The sequence below is a fragment of the Neodiprion virginianus genome, chromosome 2 (genome assembly GCF_021901495.1).
Source record: "Neodiprion virginianus isolate iyNeoVirg1 chromosome 2, iyNeoVirg1.1, whole genome shotgun sequence".
Lineage (NCBI taxonomy): Eukaryota > Metazoa > Arthropoda > Insecta > Hymenoptera > Diprionidae > Neodiprion > Neodiprion virginianus.
Window position 1 is genome coordinate 23,881,703 of NC_060878.1, and position 23,635 is coordinate 23,905,337.

The 23,635-nt window shown below is 37.2% G+C and overlaps 1 protein-coding gene across 7 annotated transcripts in view; it reads left to right on the forward strand.

Moving 5' to 3' along the window:
- LOC124297096 (potassium voltage-gated channel protein Shab) overlaps window positions 1–23,635 on the forward strand; it is a 109,357-nt gene that overhangs the window by 77,234 nt on the left and 8,488 nt on the right. The window contains exons 5-10 of one of the 7 annotated variants that reach the window (XR_006906525.1): window positions 3,316–3,399; window positions 4,818–5,324; window positions 10,936–11,161; window positions 12,200–12,592; window positions 19,278–19,358; window positions 20,000–20,117. Coding sequence is in view for 3 of the 7 variants with exons in the window: in XM_046747720.1 (XP_046603676.1) it covers window positions 3,316–3,399; window positions 4,818–5,324; window positions 10,936–11,161; window positions 12,200–12,592; window positions 20,000–20,268 (1,479 nt within the window). In the remaining 4 variants the exon portion in view is untranslated. Of the gene's footprint in view, window positions 1–3,315; window positions 3,400–4,817; window positions 5,325–10,935; window positions 11,162–12,199; window positions 12,593–19,245; window positions 19,392–19,999; window positions 23,547–23,635 lie in introns of those variants that run through there. The other 6 variants (XR_006906526.1, XR_006906527.1, XR_006906524.1 and 3 more) reach the window with 6 other exon arrangements.

Genomic DNA, 23,635 nt, shown 5'->3' on the forward strand with positions numbered 1-23,635 from the left:
ATTAATATTTTTCAAAGGATTCCTGTGAATTGAAGACTAAATAAATAATTTTCAGAAATTATGATTTTTGAAAAGTCAAATGTAAGACAGTTTTTGTTTTGAATACCTACGTACCGATAGAACTCCCTTAAAGACGAATTCATCTACCAGCCCCAATGCGTTCTCATTAGATCAACTGTACTGCTTGTATGACATGATTAAGTTTACTCTCAAACTCCTTTAGCCGAATTGAAAGAGGACTAATAGAAATCTGACAGAACATTATTGAAGAATAAATAACTATGGCAGCTACTTTCTTTCTCGTACTTACTTGACTTCAAAGTTCACCAGAAAAACGTCACATGGGCCAAGAAGTGGTAAATACTGAAAAACCGGTCGCGGTCGAATGATTCGAAGATACTTCTATTAATTACTTAGTCATACAAATAAGTTTGAACGTTAGACATGTTCATCTTGCTATTCCTAGAACATAAGATTCAGTGTCAATGACGGATTTTCTTGATAAGGGAAAAATTTCAAATTGAAGCCAACCGTAGTCTTGCAGGCAGCTATAATAATACGAGACAAAACAAGTTTGGGGGTAAAAACATGTATAAGAACAATACATATATTTCATATTTTAGAAGGTACACACGGAAAAAGAACGTTGTTCTTCAGGCAGGAACTAATCTGAAACGCTTAATTTGAGCTCTATCTAAGAATAGCTCTCTCAATTTATTTAGAGAACCTCTAGAAAACATGAAAATGACAAGACTTCATCAAAATAGGTGGATTCTATGTCAAATATTGTCGAAAAGAACACTGTAGGATACAGTGACTACCCTTCACCAAAAGTGTGTACATGAGGTGGTATTGCAAAACTTATACAAGTACAATTTTTTTTTTCAATTATTAATTTAACCGTATCAATCAATTTATTTACGACAAATCTATCTACATGTATTGGAAAATGTCCACATGACGTCAGAGCCTGGTTGTCGGCGCCATTTTATCACCACATAACCTAAGTTTTCAACCCTACACCTCATGAATATATTTTTTTACCTTCAACTGCATGACTGGGGTTCGAACGCAACCCACGCTTTTCTTGATCATAAAATCGGTCCTATGCTGATGAACAGACTCTCATACATGGTTTTATCGTTTTTTCATTAGTAAGAGAATACTGTATGATAAATCTGATATTGTTTACATTTAGCGAATGAAAAACCTATTTGAATACTTTAAGCGCGAAAAATCAGCAAAAGGCTCATTTTTTACATGAAAATTTGTAATTTTTCAACTGTTCAACCGCACTAAAAATTTCAAGCGATGATTTGAAGGGGAGACATCAGATTATTAAAAACTAATTATTGTCGGTCTATGCACTTTGAAAAAGTATATTTATTTGGGCCATTGAAAATTGCGAAAATTCAAAAACCAATTATTGTGTTTCCAGAGTTTCTTTTGGCATAAATTCGTATAAAAAGTTAAACTAACTTGAAAAGACGAAATACTGTACAAGAATTTAATCAATTGCCGCACAATCGCGCATGGCTCGGCGGTACTTAACGCAATGTCTATGGCTTTTGCGATCTTCTTCGTCGTCAGAAGGAATATCCGGTGCTTCAATACCCTCTCTTTCTTGCAGTGTATCGACAACCTCTGCTACCTCTTATCTGTATAATTTTTTAAAATGGTTATTCTTTATTCCAATCCTTAAATAATATGTTTGAATATTATACTCAGATTACGTAATAATGTATACAATATGTTGATTTTAATACAAAATATGAAATTAACTTACCGCCACAAAAGTTGAACGTAAACTGAGGACAGTTTGTACACACCCCACGCACGGTTTTAGACCACACTGCGTGACAGCCTGACACTACTCACAGACCTTCATTTGTTCAAATTATGGTTCTGATCAGGAGTCGATAATATCGCTCGCTACTTCAGGAGCGTAGTTCAAATTTCGCGTGGGGTGCGTTCGCACCCCACTCATGAGTTGTAGGGTTAATTTTAATGGAGGCAAGTTGTGATTTTTGGGGTTTCAACTTTTACTCATGTCACATAAGGTAATGAAACATAATCAATAATATACCTGTTCTGCTATCCACACGCGAAAAAACACTGTCAGCTGTCAGCCTGGTTGCATTAGTTTGACTTTTTTCCACCAGATGAGGCATTGCAATGTGACAATCCCAATACCTGGATGCATATATATTTTATCTGGAATCTCAGGGCGTCTCTAATCCGTGTTATATTTCTATTTGCATTTTTATTCTAGGTGCTAAAACGCCTGACCACTTCTTCTGACCTTGTGGAGACTGTTATGTTTCGGTGCGTCACACGAAACAACTCTCTTATACTATTTTAACGATTTATCATAAACTTAGATACCTAGGAACCGACTATTTTTATATCATTATAACGGCGCGTAGGCACATGACGGAAATAATATTCGAAGACGATCAGATAGTAATAGTACCTGCCACAAATTGGTAACATGTACTCACCGCGTAACTTTTATGTACAGTATCTCCTCGTCTAACTCATGCTAATTAAAAACTGAATGATTAGCGAGCTAATTAGCTGTGACGGTAAAATTGTTTTTCAATCAACCTCTCCATGTGTAAAAGCAACAGGTAATAAAATCGCTACCTTCAAAACGCACATACTGTGATTATTTATCCTTTCTTGCTTAGTTGTTTATATTGTATGCTTTACCTTCAAATTAATCCAACCACAGTTGTCCAAAGAATGCGGTTCAATTCTACAGAAATTAATTTTACCACGTAAATGGTCTGCAGAATATCTTCTTCGGAAGTATTTTCCTGCAGAAAAAAATTCGACATTCAAATCAGAAATAATCCTGTATAAATTATTCTGTAGGATAATTTTTCTACAGAACATTTTTCTACAGAATATACCTAGTTCTACAGACAAATTGTTCTGTAGAATATTGTTGTACAGAATATCTCTCCACAGAATATTTTTCTGCCTAATTTTTTTTACATAATATTTTCTATAGATTGTGTTTGACACAACATACATTTACAGTAATCATGGAATCTTAAATTTAATTATCAATTTTATAATGTAATTTATTTTTAATTATTTGTGTTGAATTTATGTATGTGTTGAATATGCCTTGTGTGGAACGGATATTGTGTTGGACGTATGAAACCAGAAAACTACTCTGTACAAAAATATTCTGTAGAAATGAGGCTGTAGAACATTTGCCCTGTAGAACTGATTTCTGTAAAATCGATCCTCCTCTGTCCAATAACACGTCTTTGAAAAAAAGCTGACGACTATTTGGTGTTGCAGGATGAAGAGAAGAAGGATTCCAGAAAATTTGACAAAATTGAAGAACTGCCTAGTGAATTCGAATGCTGTTTCTGTACTACTAAGGTATGCATATCCATCCGTATAGTTTACTCATTGCCAGTATACTTACAAAGCAAAACGTAATTCAATCATTACAAGAATATTATGTTTTAGCTAATCGCAGGGATTACTAATTGGACAAAAAGTGGGGTCGTAACTTTAATGGGTCATTTTCACCTATTTTCTGTTCGTCGGCAATTAGCCAGACACAAAAATAGATTGAAAAAATAACGAACTCTGCAGGTATCCTTGGCTTACTTTGCGTTATACGCGCCTACCGCTTCTCTTCGATTGTTTAATCACGTGATTATTTGATACAATTCAGTTTAAGTATAATCGTATAGCTTACAAGTATAATAACTAATAAGCCCGCCACAATATCGCTGAAATTTTTGTTATTTCACCGATTAATAAAAGAACAAATCTCGAAACAAGTAATGTACTATTGATTATATATTATACATATTCTAATTCGTTTTTACTTTCCATTTTACAGGCTTTCGTTGACTTCGCTCAGCTTTGTATAGTAGTCTATAAATACATGGTATTTTACTTCGCAGATTGCCAATTTGACTACACAATCGCCTTGATTTCTTCCATCTCAGAGGAAATTTGTGCAATGACATAATACTTTAGCTGTATAACAAGTCCGATAAATTATTAAGACACGTTTGCTACATTTTTATGTCGTGGAGGATATGCTTAATCATATAAAATCCAGTCCATTAACGGCATGGGATAGTTTCACATGTACCTCATAGTACCCTCAAGTAATTGTCTAGAACAACGAAACACGAGTTACAATGATCTGTATATTTACCTAAAAATATTTGTGGCAGCAATTTACACCTTTTAGCTCACCAATAGTTTAATTTAGTTTAGTTTACTATGGATCGTCTAATTTATTAGTTTAAAGGTTTTCGCTCGATTCTTAATAAGTTCATGTACATACATGTTTAGATTTCGCGGGTCTAATGGTATAAGGTCGTAAGCTCCACCTTATGACCTTTAACTGTTGAAAAAGACAAAAGAGTGTGTATTTTTGATATCGTATGTAGGCTTAAAACGTGAAACTATCGTCAGAAACGTTGAAAGTGAACAAGTTTGATTAAGAGCAAAAGGTCGAATGTACTAGTAATACGACCTTCTGCTACTGATTCAATCATCAAAACCTATGTCCATTCCTTTCATAAGATCGTACCTACTAAAAAAAATTCTTTTTAAACTTTTTTGTGTTCGAGCATAAATTCATCAACTAAAAGCAAAAGGTTGTATATGCTAACAGATACACTTTTGCCACTAAAATCAAATTCTCTGCGGTTACGACCTGATGTCATTAGATACGCGATGTATACATTATCTACATTAAATGAAATAGTATTGATTCTGAATGTAAAACGTGGCAATTTTCTAACATACGAATTGTTCTTCTGTCTTTCTAGGCGTATAAGGATTTTAGAGATGCTGAGAATCTCATGCCTTTGGCTACAAGTGATTTCCGGAATCCAGTTTGCCAGGAACTGAGAGCCCTGCGCGACAGCAATGCAGAATCAAACAGTTTCGGATACAATCAGAATTCACCAAATCAAGACAATTACTCGAATTCATGTTTTAAAAATAATAACGAGTCATGCAGCGCGGACAGCACGGATACCTTTGCCAGTTGCCACACACATTTTTTCAATTCTCAAGGTGACCTCACGGAGGAAGGTGATAGTAACTTGTACATAAACCCATTGGAAAGTACAGACAAGTGCAACAGCTGTCATCGTCAACAGTCCACTTCAACGAACACGACGAAGTCTACGACAACAGGCGTTCTGCTACACATATCCAATGTACAATCTTCCGAGCAGCCCGCGCAGACATTAAATCCACCGAATGAAGATGGCAAAGAAAATTTCAGCGATACCTCTGTACCTAAGCATAAGAAAACTCGGATTCAACAAGTAAGTATATGCATAACATTTTCAAAACACCAAAAATTTTCGAATTTACCGCATGTCACATGCAATGTGTGTGTTTTCGCCCAGGTTCTGACCTTAAACCTTACTACTTGTACGTGACTTTGAAAATATCTAGAGATGCGTTCCGCAATTAGCTGGCTGCACTAAAAACTCCCTAGGACAGAGGCAAAGCTACTCATGAACTCGGCAGCACAAAACAGATAAAAGTTTGGTGACAGCATTGGGAGCTAATATCGAAACGCACCCCAAATATCGAAGCAAGAGTGTGCTTGAATGATTTCACATTTCTTAAACTGAGATGATATTCCAGAACTTACATGTAATACTTACATTTGAACAAATCGTGTTAGAGAAAGCCTGATATTGCATGTTTCGTTGTCAGTATAGAGCCGCAAAGTACACTTGGGGGACAATGAATCTGAGGAGGCTAAATTTTTATACTAGGCAGTTATGTTGGCAACACAATGAAACCTACAGCGCCACAATCGGCCGAGAGCGAAACAAACTCAATCTCAATAAACATAACATAACCCATGACCGTCGAATCTAACCTTAGAATACGTGTCAATCCAACAAGTCATTATCCCCTCAGTATTCCAAGGTTAGATTCGACGGTCATGGGTTATGTTATGTTTATTGAGATTGAGTTTGTAGCGCTGTAGGTTTCTCTGTATTGCCAACATAACTGTCTAGTGTAAAAAATGAATCGTCTCAGATTCATCGACCCCAAATGTACAGTAAACTTGCTTGTCTTGTATTCATGATTTGATACATGATTTGAAACGGCAGTCGGTCAAAATATCCCAGTCACAAAATTACCCCGTACAAAATCCCTGCGGAACAAAATCTCCTATGATACCCCCCGCCCCCCTTCCTCTGCAGGAAATCACCCCTGACAAAATCTCCCCAATAAGATCTACAGCACAAAACTCCCCCGGCGAAAATTCCGCCTGGATGAAATTTCTTTTAACAATTTCATTAACTATTCCTCCGCTCGAATATTATTATACGTACATTTCTCATTCATTTATCCATTTATTAATACATTAAATAAAATTAATCGTACAAATGAGTTGATACATAAGATTTAGTACACATACAATTTCATTTAATATATATGATTTGATTGATGTAATGATTGATCTAATAAGCGCAGAAAAAATATTGCTAGACGGGAATTTTCTCCGGGGAAATTTTGTGCAGAAGGGCTTGGAGTGCCCAAACCTGTCTATAAGACCGTAATTGTGACGCATGCCGTGTACATGGTGGTGCAACGTCACAATCTATCTTCGTTCGAAATATAAAACGCTTGACTTTTGCTCAAATATTCTTCAACCGATTACATGTTTGATATACTACAGGCAGATCAGTGATATGAATTAGTTTAATTTCACTGGATTTTTTTGTGACCAGGTAAAGCTTTCAGATACTATTGCCAACCTGTTCCATGAGAGACCGTATTTGAATTGCATAATTGCACTTTTATACCGGCGGCACAACCAAATCAGTTTAACAGATGCAAACAAGCTAATAAATTCATTACACCTACTTATTCTCCATCGAATCAGGGCATAGATTTACATTGGGTAATAACCTCTTACATGAAAGAAATTGAAGTAGCGGTAACTAAAACAGGTGTAATAAAATCAAAAAGAGTTGTGTGTGTTGTTTTAAAACCATGTTCATAGCTAGTTTGGTGCAGTATGTGAATTTGTATTTTGTATGGTGCACAGTGAGGGAGACGCGCAAAAACTGAGTTTTTAGTGTATCGCAAAATATTTTATGGCAGTGCATTCAAAGAAAGCAATTACTGCAATAATGACGAATAGGAAAACGATGTTGGAACTTCGACAAGCAGAAAATGTTTATCAACGTTCGGCGAAAGTATCTCAGACGAGCAGCAAAGAGCAGAAGAAATTCATCATTTTTTTGAAGCTTAAGATGATGGAAGTTAGACAATCTAAGGTATTTCCTTTGCCTGATCGTAAAAGAATTCAGTGACATAAAATAGATACGTGTCACTAACTTACTTGTAGTATATCAGTTTTGCAATTAAGTCCCGAGTATTTGGGAAAAAATCATAATATCTCGATAACTGCGTGAATTCCTGCGATGAAGATCTCTCGAGACAGTTTTTAACTTAGTTCAGATCGAGACGGTGTTTGTATGCTAAAGTAATGCAGGATCCACAAAGAATCGAAGTTTCCGACTATTTTACCATTTTAAATTTTCGCTAGCACCATTGTCTGGTATAATATTGCTGGCGCCTTGGGTCATGCACCGAAGCAACTTAACATTTTGATTAAAATTTTTTTTCGGGTATTCACTTAAGTGTCTTTTATGAGATGAAGAAGGTCATGGTAATAATTTTCGATTTTTAGGTAGTAAACATTTTTTTAAAACGTAGGAACTTTCAAGTTACGAATAATAGTGAAACGTTTTTAACAGACATCTCTTTATAACAGACATGTTAGAAGTCCTTGGCAGAAAAGCATTGCCTCGGAGGGGAAAATATACCTCTGAATAATAGAAATTCTATAGTATATTACGCAACTAGGGAGGAAAGTAGGCCATTTCCTTCTCGTGTTACGCATAGTACTTTTTACTACATCTGTAAAGGAATAGTATGTCACGATACAAGTGCGCGAAGTATGTGATTCCTATACTTCCTGTAGTTTGTGGGCCGAGCGAAGCGAGGGTTACAGAGAACGAGTGCAAGGCTCACATACGTGTACGCGCATCGTGTTCTATTTTTTGTAACACCTGTAATGGGACGTTCCACCCTGTGCACCGAAGGATGCGCAAGGCGGCCGATTCGTCAACAGTTCCCAAGCAATTAGGTAATGTCATAAAATTGTTAGGTTATACCAAAAACTGTTAGGTAATGAACATTATCTAACAGAAAACTGTATCGTAATGAATATCACCTAACAGTTTTCAACATTACCTAACAGTTTTTGAAATGTAGGGGAATCGGGCGCTTCGCGCTTCCTTTTTGGTGCACAAAGTCGACCTTTGCATGAAGGCCTTATAAAAAGTTCGATATAAAACGTTAGATTTTGTGGAAAATGTATTTACATCAGAAGTGAGAAGGCATCGTACGCGCATGCATCCACACTTCCCCCTCTTCGCATAGGTACACATTTATACACAGAAAGAATAACAACATGAATTTAATCAAATTAATTTTGTGCAAAATATGTATATTATATAATACCTGTTTCAAACATTCAAAATAATAATCTATTCAAAAAGTATAATGAATAATCATGTGTATTTGGTAATCCGTTTTTGGAAATCAAACAATCTATAGTGAGCAGTTAGGGAGGGAAATCATTTTCTTCTTCGTTTTGTATTTTTATTGTGTGGGGGAAGGTTGACACATCCGCGGTAGTTAATTAAGCCTATGCGCACAACAAATTCGAACCTCCTCCACAGGGGAAAAAACGCCACTTCCTTCCCACTAAACGGAGCAAAAAAACGAACTTTCTGTCAGGGTGTGGTAAAAAAGAACAAACACGGACACTGCCACGGTTGTATTTTTCCTTGCAAAAACTTCTTAATAAATGGATACATTAGCAAAATTTTCAGTTTGTTCATTGTTTTCCAAACGCTGGAGCCTGCTACATATCTACCTTTACCAAAATAGTTTCTTTTTGCGTTTATTATACGTATATTTCATTCTTTAATTTCTCATAAAGAAAATGTCATTTTTTTTTTTGTTTATCACAATATTTCTATTTCGAATACTTACATTCATTTATTCTTCTATGTACTTTTGGCCATCAAAATATTACATATTTCGTGTGTATGTATATGTTTATCCGCAATAAAGTACGACATATTTGTGCAATAATAAATGAGCCATTTTCTGTATAACGGACACTTGTCAATAGCGGACAAGATTTCCGGTGCCGAAGGCACCACTATTGGGAAGTTTCACTAAACTATAATTTTTGACGTTCCTGTGATTATTCTCGCTATGTTTTTGCAACATCATAAAAAAAAACTCATAATTCTCGTCGAGAGAAGTGCCAGTTGCAGTAATGTTTTAACGTTTTTACTATGCATCGGTGCAACATACGGCTTAAACAAAATGAATGTTTGAAAAAACTCGACAGGGTGATTCTGATTTAAAAATCATAAGCATATTATTATTTCTGGTGTCATATTTGAAGTTGTTGCTCAATGAAAAATCAAATTTATTTTTTGGATGTGGAAGCCTCGAACCTTAAATGCGATAATTTCTCGTCTTGGAACTCCAGCATTTGTTGACTAACGAGAAACAATGAGGCTTATGAGCCGCCGGCTATAATTTGTACTAAAATGAAGAATCGAAATCCAGATAAAGGAGTCATTTTATGAATTTTTTGTGATTGAATCATGAATACTTAGCGAATTCAGGACAAATTATCCCGGCGAATGAGTCTGGAATTGCCTGTGCTTAGCGCACGACTCATCATTGTCTGGATAAGTTTATCGTTTAAGTAACGATTATAAGTTTTACGTTGCCAAACAAGATGTGTTTCATGATAATCCATTTCTGAATATTAAGATTCCCGAAAAATATCGAGCGAATATATTTCTATTATAGGAAACTAAATTAACTAAAATGGAAATATTTTCGACACCAAACAGTTGGAATATTTCGATCATCGCGTGAAAAGATGACACACATAACATGGTAGAATTACTATTGTCGAGGTGATGTAATTACAATACTTTAGAAAGATTGAAATTGAAACATTCTCCCTTACGGTCAAACAATTTAGTGAGAGCTAAACTGTTTCTAATACCTTATAAAAATAAATACTAAATGAAATATTACAGAAAAAATATTATTAGACGTTGAAAATTTTATTTTATTTTTTGACAGATTAAAATTACAATTGTAATGTTTCTGTTACATTGTATGTAACATGTTGTACTGTGCGGGTCAGAAATTAGCTTCATAGTTTCCTACAATTATTTTTGTTATCTTACAATTACCGGAAATGGAATGTAAGAATACGTACGAAGATTAAGAGGACGTTAGACTCCCGTCAAATCCGGAAAATGGGAGATAAAATGAAAAAAAATATCAGATTTAGCTACAGTAGATTTGACAAATCTGTTACTCTGCTACAGGCTGAATCTGCATTGCTAACGTAACCGACTTGTTCAAAAAATAAGCCGTATCAATGTTACTGACCCTATGTATACCATATCATCGCATGTCAAATCGAGTAAAAACTAGCTGCAAATACTTTGGTGCTTCCACCAATTTTCCAATCTTCTGCTAGGCAACCGACAGTCACAATTATGAGCCCTATGATTTGCCTAAGTTTGAAGAGATTTCATTACTTGAAAAAACAAAGTACTAACCTAACCTAACCCCTATTGTTCAATACGATTTGTCATATTTTGATGGATGTCTGACATTTTCTTAATGACATAGATTTTATATCTCGGTGAAATTTTGACGACAAAGATAGAATTGCATAACATATCTGTATTATACGTTCAGGTAATAGTTGACAGTGAATTGTACCTTTGACTTGCAATCGCATATTTTAACTGGACGTTTGCTTTTCTACCCTACTAATAATTACAGAGCGGAAAGCAACGCACCCATTTTGGCGTTAATCCTGATTCTTTATCGAGTATTGTTGGAGTCTCGACGGAAAATACTGTCACAGGAGATAACAATAACCAATACGGACTGATCGACAGCCTCAGAAATGGCATCCTGACACCAGCAGATTACTTTGCCTCTCCATCCCGAGTGATTAACCATCATTTGTTTGGAAATGTTGGTGGCTTGAAACATTCCTACTCTGGTAATTGATAACATAATGATTAATACTGCTTACAATTGCAGCTATCGTGGTCAAACAAAATCTCTTGGTGCCCTAAAAACGAGGCAATAATTCTTTTTTTTTTCAATTTTCGAGTCCTCGAATATGTGAGTCCAAAACCCATTTACATGTGTCTACAACACACAATACAACAAGAATTCATCTTTGATGGCATTTTACGAATGCAGCATTGTATATTACATGTATTTATATTCTTTATACACATTAATGGAAAATTCGAAATTTTATAAGCCATGGTAATAGTACTCGATTCAGTGCTATTTGTGAAGACTGTGCCATATTTTTAGCGCAGAGTTTGATCCACTGGTCAAAAGCTATACATCTTCTCAAATTCGAAGATTGCAAACAAACTTGCCGTGCAATCACTCTTATAACATTTGCAAGCTTTACCGCATCATTTTTCAAAAAACTTGAAACTGTGAAATCATTTTATAAATAACAACGTTGTCCACAAGCATTTGTCTACATAAAACTACCAAATTTGAAATACCGTAAAATAAGCAGCATTGGCCATTGGCGACTTTTCCTCTTCAGAGATTAATTCTTATCAAAAATCGCATTGGTTGTATTTGTTTTACCTCATGTATTCGGAAATTATTTCCAAAAATTACTTGTATATTGGTGGAAAAATCTGTAAAATCTGTGTTTTACTCTAGACAGTCATGTTGCCAACACAGAAAAACCTACAGCGCCACAGTCGACCGAGCGCGAAACAAACTGAATCTCAATAAACATAGCATAACCCATAACCGTCGCATCTAACCTTAGAATACGTGTCAATCCAACAAGTCGCTATCCCCGCGGTATTCTAAGGTTGGATTCGGCGGTCATGGGTTATGCTATGTTTATTGATATTGAATTTGTTTCGCGCTCGGCCGACTGTGGCACTGCAGTGTTACCAACGTAACTGTCTAGTGTAAAAAATTAGCCGTCTCAGATTCATTGTCCCCAAATGTATACCAATGATTTATTTAATAAGTGTGCGTATATGAATTCTAGGGAAATCTATTGGAAGTAAGCTGTCCTTATCCAGCAACTCGATAGATAGTGAAACAATGCCGTTTTTAGACCGGCACCGTGTTTCCAAATCAATTCTAAAAAAATCAGATATCAGCAATGTTCGATACAACAACGGCTGGGACTCAGATAAGGAAAAACTGATATCAGAAAATACGTCTGCTACCAGCGTGTATGACAGCGAAGGTGATATTCGGACAGATTCGTTACTGATAAAAGGTCCAGTCCACAAGCTGTCGCAGTCAACTGAACAACAATCTTCTGGGATAATTTTCCAGACGAAGAATGAAAGCAATCGAAACGACGTTTCAGATCATATCAGTACAAAAAACTTCACAGCTGCATTATCGAAAACTCTTTTTGACTCACATAAAGGTAATTTTTACTTCGTACAATAGTATGATTAGTATTGTCGATCAGCTTATGATGTGTTGTTTGAAATCCTGTTGAAAATAAGTATTGTTTACTCTACAACTGAAAAAGAATAGAAAGGGAACGATTAGCAGAATTACCGATTTCGTCTCTTTAGGTTACAGAATTAAGCATGTTTTATGCCAATGAGAACCTGTTCGTTTTACCTGTTTATTCGTTTATATTCGATGTTATCTGTTATTTCCTATCCCGTCCTATCCGCAAGAACCTCTCACAGCCTATTCGGTTCAATTATTCATTTAAAATAGGGGATTGCAATTTCCAATCCGATTCTGTTCTTTCCATCCGAATCAATTCGTTTCAATAGTCTGTGAAAGGTGGCATTGTCGCGGATACGACGGGATAGGAAAGAACAGATAAAATTGAATATAAACGAATAAACAGATTAAAACGAACAGTTTCTCATTAAAATAAAATATGCTTAATTCGTTAACCTACAAAAACGGGATCCATAATTCTGCTAATCGTTCCGTTTCTATTCTTTATCAGTTGTTGTGTATTCCTATCGTCCTGTTTCAAATTCGTTGTTATTCGCATCGTCGGATAAAGAAATCGGAATAGATCATATTGAAAATTCTATTCTTTTTCAGTTATTGGGTACGTATTATCGACAAAATGATACACACTGTTGAAAACTCTAGTTTTCCCTAATCGCACGCCGATCAATGGAAAACTACACATTCAATCGCTATCTCTAAAGTGAAGAATCTATGATTAAATTTTAACCATAACGGAAGCATCTATTAAACATAAGAATCAACTGCACATGCACTAAATAATTCAATCTTAATTGTCGGCAAAATCGTCCTGCGGCGATATTTTTATCTTCGAGGCAGAAAGCCAACTTGACTGAAATGTGACAAGAACTGTGAAACTTTCACGTATTAATTAGCGAATTGAGGTTATGTTGTTATTTAGATTTATACCTATATACAGTTATTTCTTTCTAAGCTACGCCTTGGGCGGCAGGGTGAAACAGCACCTGCTTAATTTCCTACTTCTCGAAATTCTCAGCCCCGAGATTTGGAAATTATTGTGGAAGCACTGTTTACATGTGATCTTACTGTCCTAATACACAATGTACACTTGGGGACTATGATGAGACGGCTAATTTTTTACACTAGACAGTTATGTTGGCAACACAGAGAAACCTACAGCGCCATAGTCGGCCGAGCGCGAAACAAATTCAATCTCAATAAACATAACATAACCCATGGCCGTCGAATCTAACATTAGAATACCGCGGGGATGATGTTATGGGTTATGTTATGTTTATTATGTGAAAATTTCGTGACCCTTGAATTTTTTTAAATATATGGAAGGATTCGTCGGAGAGGGTCAGAGAATTTGACCGTGCGTGATTGAAAATGAAAATATAAACATGCAACCACGCATGGTCAAATTCTCTGACCCTCTCCGACGAATCCTTCCACATAGTTATGTTTATTGAGATTGAGTTTGTTTCGCGCTTGGCCCACTATAGCGCTGTAGACTTCTCTGTATTGCAAACATAACTGTCTGGTGTCAAAAATTAGCCATCTCAGATTCATTGTCCCCAAGTGTACATACCGGGACAATCTCTTGAAACTTGAAAATGAACTGCGTATGCGCCAAATAATTCAATCTCATTGGTCGGCGAAATCTTCCCGCAGCGATATTTTTGTCTGCGATGCAGGGGGCCAACGGACACAAAATGTGAACATTTCAATTTTCAAAGAGCATAAGCATTAAATTCCGGCCGTTCTTCGAAAAATCAACTTTCCGACCCAGTAACAAATGCTTCCCAAACCTTTCCGAGTCGCTACCTCAATTATTTAAGATTATTACCTTGAAAATTCGTGTCAACTACATCGCCGCCAGAAATTTAATAAATGTACTCTTGTGGTGTTTAATGTACTTTATTTACGGTAAATACTTTATAAATGTGGAGGACGCTTTTGTCGTGCGTTAGGCCTACAGCCATCTTTCTTTGTGTGACTGATCCCAGGCGTGACCGCTAGGTGGCGTATAAGCTCGATCATGACATCTTCTCTTTTTTTTTTAAACAATATAAAATAATTTGAAGTATAAGAATACGGATACAATGTTTAAGTAACATAATCTTTAAGATAGCCGGGTCGGGTAATTGCACGTCCACTACGAGTAGTTGCTCGAGGCGGTGGAGCGTGTTTTTTCGGTGCTTCGGGATTTGCTGCAATCTCAGTAGGAAGCTGTTGTTCTACTTCACGAGTTTTGCCGAAGGTGTATTCGTGTTCGCGATTCGTCTCCTCATTGTGAGGGAGTTCGTCGAAATAGTCTGGAGGGTGTTTGACTCTAAAGTTTCCGTTTTGGTCTCGATTGAGGTACTTTCTGTTTCGGGTTAGGATTGTTCCAGACTCTTTCATAACTTCGTACGCGCGCGGTTTGTCGCTTTTATGAATGACTAATCCGGGTTCCCAAGTCTTGTCTTTGTTCTATATTCTTACAGTTTCGCCTGTCGATAGTTCTGGGAGATTTCGTGATCGTTTATCGTGGAAGTATTTTTGTGATGTTTGTTTTTCGACTAGCTTGGCTCTGATCGGTTCGTTTTCGGGACGTCAATGCTCTAAGAAATCAGGTAGCACTCCGCGTACATTTCTGTTACATTACATTTCTGTAACATCTATTGGGAGACTCGATACAATTAGAGATCGGTGTGTTACGGAACTCCAGCAACGCTAAATACGGATCCTTCCTATCCTCTTTCGCTTTTTTCAGCATTTTTTTCACCGTTTGTACAATACGTTCGACTAGCCCGTTACTTTTCGGATAAGTAGGGCTCGATGTTGTGTGTTCAAAACCTCAAGCTTTAACAAATTCCTTGAATTTGTGGCTACTAAACTGCGGTCCGTTATCGGACCTGACTATCTTTGGTATTCCGTGTCTCGCGAACAGAGATTTTATCATTACTATCGTCGTTTCGCTCGATTCATTTGCCAGTAATCCTATCTCTACATACTTAGAGTAATAATCGACCATTATTAGATACGGTTGTCTTTGCAAATAGAATAAGTCGACGGCTATTTTCTCCCAGACATTACTCGGTACTTCGCTCGAAATTAATGTTTCGTTCTGCTGACTTTTTTGGAATTTTTGGCAAACTGCACAGTCCATGATCGTGTCTTGAATTTGTTTGTTCATTCCCGGCCAGAAAACGATATCGCGAGCTCTGCTCTTTGTCTTTTCGATGCCCATATGATTGTAGTGTAGCTTGCTGAGGACTTCTTTACGCATTCGACCAGGTACTACTACACAGTTATTCTTGAATATTAACCCATCTGACTCGAAAAGTTCTGGATGGTAAGTGTGGTACGGCTTGGCAATCTCAGGTACGTCTTTGATTTCTTTCGGCCAAGTCGTTCGGATCAGTTTAATTACTGTTTGTAACTCGTTATCACTTTCAGTTTCAGCTACGTACTCTAGCTTTTTCTTGTCGCTCATGCTTTCGGAGAACACAATATTCAAAATGTGCGTGTTTATATCATCGTCGTCGTTTATTCTTGTCAAATGCGCACGCGAAAGGCTGTCTGCGATTAACAAATCTTTGCCGGGTTTATAGATGATCTCAGCATCGTACGGTTGTAACCGCAAACGCATTTTTTGGAGCCTTACAGGAATGTCTGCTATCGGTTTTTTCGAGATGGGTACCAGAGGCTTATGATCGCTCTCTACAAATATTGGCTTTCCTATTATATGTATATTGGCGAAATCGCTCACACCCATACACAATCGCGTACATTTCTTTTTCGATTTGTGCCCAGGCTTTTTGGCACGTCGTGAACGCTTTTGAAGCATAAGCTATCGGTAGGTTATTTTGCAAGAGAACTGCTCCTACTCCTGTTCCACTCGCGTCTACGCTCAGCTTGCAATCGGCATTCGTATCATAATACTGTAACACGGGATTGCTTGTTAGTCTTTCTTTGATCTTTTTAAACGCGACTTCGTGTTCTTCTACCCAATGAAATTCCACTCCTTTTTTTATCAGTTCTCTGAGTGGGACTGTTACGTCGGATAAATTCGGGATGAATTTGGCTACGTATGTTATCATGCCTAACAATCTTTCGACCCCTTTTGTGTCAGTCGGTTTCTTCATTTCCGTGACGGCTTGAATTCTATCAGTATCTATTCTGATACCTTCGTTTGTGAAAACGTAACCCAAAAACTTTACGTCACTTTTACCGGTTTTACATTTCCCGAGATTGATCTTGACACCGTTTTCACAAGCTTTTGTGAAAACTTGCTGCAAGATTTTGTTATGCTCTTCTTTGTTTTGTGCCCAGATTATAATGTCATCGATATAAAGTTCGACATTCGGAACGTCACTAAAAATCTGTTTGTAAAGTCTGTGGAAGATCTCGGGAGCCGTTTTAATACCGTAAGGCATACGCAGGAAGCAATATCTACCAAAAGATGTTTGGAAAGTGGTAAGTTTTGAACTCGCTTTCAATAACTCAACTTGCCAAAAAGCCTTGGACGCGTCTAGAACTGTAAAAATCTTCGCGTTTGTCATCTTTGAAGCTATTTCTTCGAAAGTCGGTAATTTGTAATGTTCTCTGAGCAGGCACGAGTTCAACCGGATTCTCGAACTCTGTTGGCTCGTCTATTCGCCTGATAATTTTGTCCTGTTCCATACTCTCAAGTTCAGATCGATAAGCCTCTAATACTTTGAAAGGTACCTTCCTGCAAGGTTCGATGTTCCCTACATATCCTGGCTTCATTTTGAAATCGTAAACGTACCTGAGTTTGCCGATACCTTCGAACAGGTCTTTATTTTCCTGAATTAAACCCTTTGTTCCCTAAGCCTTATTTAAGCTTATTTTCGCTACTCGAGTTAACAGTTTCAACTTTACAATGCTCGGTAACCCTATGAGCGGTGTCGTTTTTTCGCAATCAACTACGTAGAATACAAGATTTTCTGTTTTACCTTTAACTTCGCACGCCAATTCTACTTCGATCCGTCGAAGTTTGACAATTTTTGGCCGGTAGCTTCGAACTGTTTTTTCGGACCAACTTTCCGATACTCGTCTAATCCGATCACATTTGCTCCGGCACTCGTGTCTAATTTGAACGATATTGCTTTCCCGGTTTCAGCGAATACTATTTTCTCGTACCAATCCGAAGTTGCGCGATCATTACCTGCTACATTTCCTAAGAAAATTGTATCTGGATCTTCGGTTACCGCGTCTATCTTTTGACGGCTTCGACATACCTGCGCGAAGTGATTGTATTCATTGCACGCTTTGCATTGCTTATTGAAGGCTGGACATCTATTCGCTTGATGTCGATACCCGCATCGTTTACAGGACGATTGATTCTGCTGCTGCTGATTTGGCTGTCCGTTGTTCTGCTGCTGCATATAGTTTTGTTGTCGTCTGGGTGGCTGGCCTTCGCTGCTACTCTGCTGTTGGTACTGCTGCTGTTGTCTCTGCTGCCCTCTGCCTCTGTTGCCACGCGGCTGGTTGCGTCCTCTACTGAACGGTTGCTGTTTTTCTTTTTGTTTTGTTAGGACGACATCTATTTTCTCGGTTGTTTTTAATGTTTCAATTCGCTGATTGGCTAGCTCGGCTGCTCTACACAACAGCGTACACCTGTCGAAACTCAGGTTTTCTTCTCGGAGGAGCCGATCCTTTAGCTGTGTGTTTCTTATGCCACTGATGATGCGATCTTTGATCAGGCTATCTTTCAAGGCCCCAAACGAACAATCTTGACTCAATTTTTTCAGGTCCGTCAAGAAATCCTCGAACGATTCATCCGGTTTTTGATTTCGCTGGAAAAACACATGTCGGCACACACTTTCATTCTTCTTTCGCACACAAAAGTTTTCGAATGCATCCACGACTTTGTCGTAGTTCTTCGCGTCCGCTACACTGAGCTCGAACGTGTCGTATTTTTCTTGTGCCTCTTCTCCGATGGCGTGAAGCAAGATAGCTATTCTCACTTCAGCGGTTTTGTTATTCGATTCCGTGGCTAGCAGGTATATACCGAACTTTTTGAACCACTTCTTCCAGTTTTCTGAAATATTCCCACTAAATGAGAGAGGTTCTGGCGGCTTCAGGTTGAGCGAGTGCTGCGCCATGTTTTCTTCGTCACTTTCTCTTCCAGCAAGTGCTTCGTCGACTGAGCGATTCTCGTCGTTCGTCGATTCTTCTAGGGTTACCGTGACGTCTATGGCGTCTTCGAAATCACTAGTAGTGTCGAGTCCAGACTGCGCCATGTAGTAAATGTACTCTTGTGGTGTTTAATGTACTTAATTTACGGTAAATACTTTATAAATGTGGAGGATGCTTTTGTCGTGCGTTAGGCCTACAGCCATCTTTCTTTGTGTGACTGGTCCCAGGCGTGACCGCTAGGTGGCGTATAAGCTCGATCGTGACAAGAAACAGTTTGACAGCTAAAACTCTGAATGGCCAGCCCGCACGAACGGCCGATAAAACTCGCGCATGCGCGGTTGATTTTCAAGTTGCAAGGCATTGTCCTGGTATACGATCGTATCTGATTATTTTTTCCCGGAAATAGGCAAAATAAGTGACATTTAATGCAGTTGGTAAGGACTAATTATAGCATCCTCTTAAGGTTAGCCGGACCCTGATTGTGACTTATTTTTCACTAGTGGAAGCGGTACCAAGCGCCATCTAGACCAATCAGAACACAGCTTTAAACGGAAAATCTTCTTTTCATGAGTGAAAAATAAGTTAGTATTAGACCCCAGGAAGTCGGAAAAACGGTTACTATTCACCTTGACCCTTATCCTGAAATTTTATCGCTTGTGTTACGATGAAACGGTGATATAACTAACAGAGCTTAATGTTTTTTGGTTAGTTAGCACCTTTACATGCTCACGGCATCCTCTCAGCCTTGTCAACGTAAATTTGCCTTGAATTTTTGAATATTTCAAACCCAATTTCTTTTGTGGTCCCTTCAAAATGTTCCGTAATAGACATCAGGAATTTATCACCCTATGAATGTTTCATTGCGTCAAATTTCAGCAATTATGTTACTTTATCCCATGAACAATTATTATTGATCCACAAAATAAAAAGGTAAATCAGTTTAAAAAACTTTTGTCATTATTTGCTTGTTCTGATTTTCAATGGTCGAGGTTGTTCCACGCCTTGAATGGAATTTGAAAATATTATATAATTCAAAAACATTGAGCTCTGTCACTTGTTTACCGTTTCATTTGAACACAGAACGCGTATGAGATTTTACATCAAATCGGTTGAAAAAATGTATCCCCTTTCAATTCGACATTCTTAGAGCTCAGTCTGCTGAGTTTCATCGTTTTCTGTCATCATAATCCCCACAAAGAATTAATGAATGATATATTTATAGATGCACGAGACGAAATGGTCACAGACAACAAAGTCAAAGAGTGTAACGACGATAGTGCACAAGAGGATTACAAAAAGAGCGAAAGTGCGACAGGGAAAAGTCAACACAATACTCTGCTAATTTGTCCGCCGCAGTCAAACGATGAAAATATTAGGGAAAATAGCATCCATCGTGAAAGGAAGAAGCCGACACCGAATAAACCGAACACGAATCAAACCACCGCTATTCGTTTGAACACAAATTCAAACTGTTGTAGCTTCGCTACGTAGCAGAGAAGTCGTTACGTATATGTGTAATAAAGAATGGAATTAATCTACAAGGGAGACTGGAAGTTCTGATATCTCCTTAAGGCAAGACCCTAGTGAAATTTGAAAATTCGACTTTCTAACATTTTGGATGGGTAAATCCGGAGCACTTTGGTAAAATATGGTTGTGGCGTCAGTAGCTATTATTATTATTATTATTATCTTCAAAAATTCAGAATAAAAGTCAAGTAAAAGTAAAAGAGAGAAATGCAAATGATTTTCGCATGGTTGTAAATTTATAGTAAGATAACTTGAAACAAGATCAAGATTACTATATATATATTGTTTTACACGAAACTGTCCACACATAGTAAGATTAACTAGGTATCCTTGACAGGTCAACTGTAACATCATCATCGTATGAGACCTATAAATGTAATTCCATTATCCACAACTTCACAGTTGCAGTATCAAGTGTGTGCAGGTACTCATAATTATTCATTAGTGAATTCGTGTATAAATAATCCCAGTAACATTCAAAGCTACACTGCAATAAATCATAATAATAACAATATTACTGACATAATTAAAGAGCTTCATATAAGAGGGTTGTGAATAATTGAGAATCAACCGTATAGTTTTGTAAATGATTTGTTTGATTTCCAGTCCCCGTGAAACTTTATCATTCAAAGAAATCACGAAATCCATAGATATCAAAAAATCTCGACACCTTTCTTTCGAAGCCTGTATCTCAGAAACTACTGATTTTTGGGAATTGTGTCCATGAGAACTTTTGATTGGGAGGATATGTCCTATAACATACTGAAAATCCAGCCAATTCGACCGGGATCCAATTTGCGTAAGGATTCTGCGGGGTCTTTTATCGTTCAACGGACCATCCGTTGGCACCTAGTTGCCTCTAAAATATACAAATCGTAGGTTCCAACAATAATGTTACAGTTATCTGTACTATGATACCATAATGATTTTCAACAATAAAATGTAGCAGTCACCTCCAATCACCCTATTTCAGAGTTAAAATATGGTAAATTCAATTATATTTTTCTGGGAATGTCAATTCTTGAAACTTCTACTCAATTTTAAATGTTGAGTTCGTTTTCTTAATCTTTACACGAAAAATATTGCTAGGGTTAACGGTGATTCGTATAGTTAACCCTTCATTAGGCGCATGGGGACGTAGAAATCCCAGGTATATTACTTGTTTCCGCTGCTACAAAAAAAAATTTACGGTGTTGCTATTTTCAGTACATTTCAGAAACCTTTCAATAAAGCCATTCTCTATGTTGGCGTCCTGTTTTCGCCGTTTATTCCGCAACAATAAGTCATTAAACTCCGTCAGGGTCTCCACGGACCTATAAGTTCGTTTCTACAAGTGGCGGTTGAACAAAATCGTTTCTACAAGTGGCGGTTGAACAAAATCGTTTCTATAAATGCCGATCCTACAAGTTCGTTTCTACAAGTGGCGGTTGAACAAAATCGTTTCTACAAGTGGCGGTTGAACAAAATCGTTTCTATAAATGCCGATCCTACAAGTTCGTTTCTACAAGTGGTGATCCTATAAGTGCGTTTCTACAAATGGTGGACCTACAAGTTCATTCCTACAAGTGGCGTCTAATGTATGAGAAACGAACTCGTAAGACTGCAACTTATAGAAACGAATTTGTAGGATCGCCACTTGTAGAAATGAACTTGTAGGGCCACCACTTGTAGGAACCAACCTTTTGGAACCAAACAGGAGACACGAACTAATAGGATCGCCACATGTTAAAACGAACTTGCAAAACTGTTCACTTGTAGAAACGATACCTTCTCGCACCGGCATTACTGATCGGGGTGTATAACAGGAGTAAGTATTATTTGTGACACAGAACTAAACACACAACAATGTCTTTATCTATGTCAGCTTGAATTTTAACAAAAGTTGAAGATTATGTTATTATAAAATTGGGGAATTATAAATATTTATTTTCTCAGTACGTGTACTTTTTCGTTGGCCAAAAAAAGTGCTTTTTCTAAATTAATAAGAACTGTAAACATTTATTAAATATGGTACGCCATGAACTATTTTGATTATTTATATCTTCATTTCAGTCAGCAAGCTTATAAAGAAGCAGTTTTGTGCAAAGGAATAGTATCTTTTTGCGTTATCGTCCATAGTAGTCGAATTTTCGGGTTTTTTGACTTCTGAGATGAAATATTGTTTATTTATAATTATCAATGAATTTGAAACGTGCAACCCGTCAATCCTCACAGGCACAATTTCCAGAATAAAACGTTTTTATTTATTTGTTTCGGCAAAGTAGCAAAATCGCGACAATCGGGTGAGAATTTGTAATTCGTACTCGTTGCGTTCTTATTTCACTTGCTAGTTCAAATGGTCCTAATGTAGTTCGCACAGTCGCGTGCAGTATTTGCCTGCCTGTCTCTACCTCGAATCCTGCTTGCCCATGTCGCACTTCACAACAGATCAGCTTGTCGCATGTGTATTTACTTTCGTTAAATCATGTCTGTATATTATCTATGTGTATTATCTCGATTTTGTAAGTCCTCAGTTGTTGTACTGATATCTCGGGATACAGATCGTATCGCTGTATCGAATAAAGTACTTTGTATCATTGTTTTAACTCTTCTTTGGCGCACTTACTTCTGGCCACGATTTTGACACGCCGTATCAATTTGCCTCGGATGGTGCTTCATCCACCTGTCATTAACAACCCTTTCATGGGATTTTAGCTTATGAAAAAGTGAGCATTCAATGAAAAATTCGTCCGGATTAAAATGACCCAGAGTTCCCAACGAAGTTAATAATCACCATTTATCGTTAATAATCAACCCGGTTCATTCGCTACAGCTCTTTATCGTTAATTCGCGGATCCTACGTCGATAATCTACAATCTCTGTCTATCTCTCCAAACAGTATTGGAGATGAACATATTGCATTAGTTAAATGGGGTCTTCGAAGACCCCGCACGTTTACTGGAATTACGAAAGTTGATGCGCCTAATGAAGGGTAAATGCCCGATATATATGTGGGGAGTTCCATACGAAATGTGCAATTGATTATTGACTTTTGGCCCGGATGTACAGTTTGGGAACTACAGCGATGTGAAAAAAATAATTACAAATTTTGGATTTGGTGTAACTCGCAACTTGTAAAAGGTAGAATTTTTATTATATAGAGGAATTTTTTTTACAACCCATAAATGGACTAGACCAAGTTTGACACAAATCGGAAGGGGTGTGGACAATCAATTGCACATTTCGTATGGAATTCCCCATGTATATATATATTATTGTATTATTATTATATATATATATATATATATATATATATATATATATATAAAGATATATAATAAAATATGGCCAG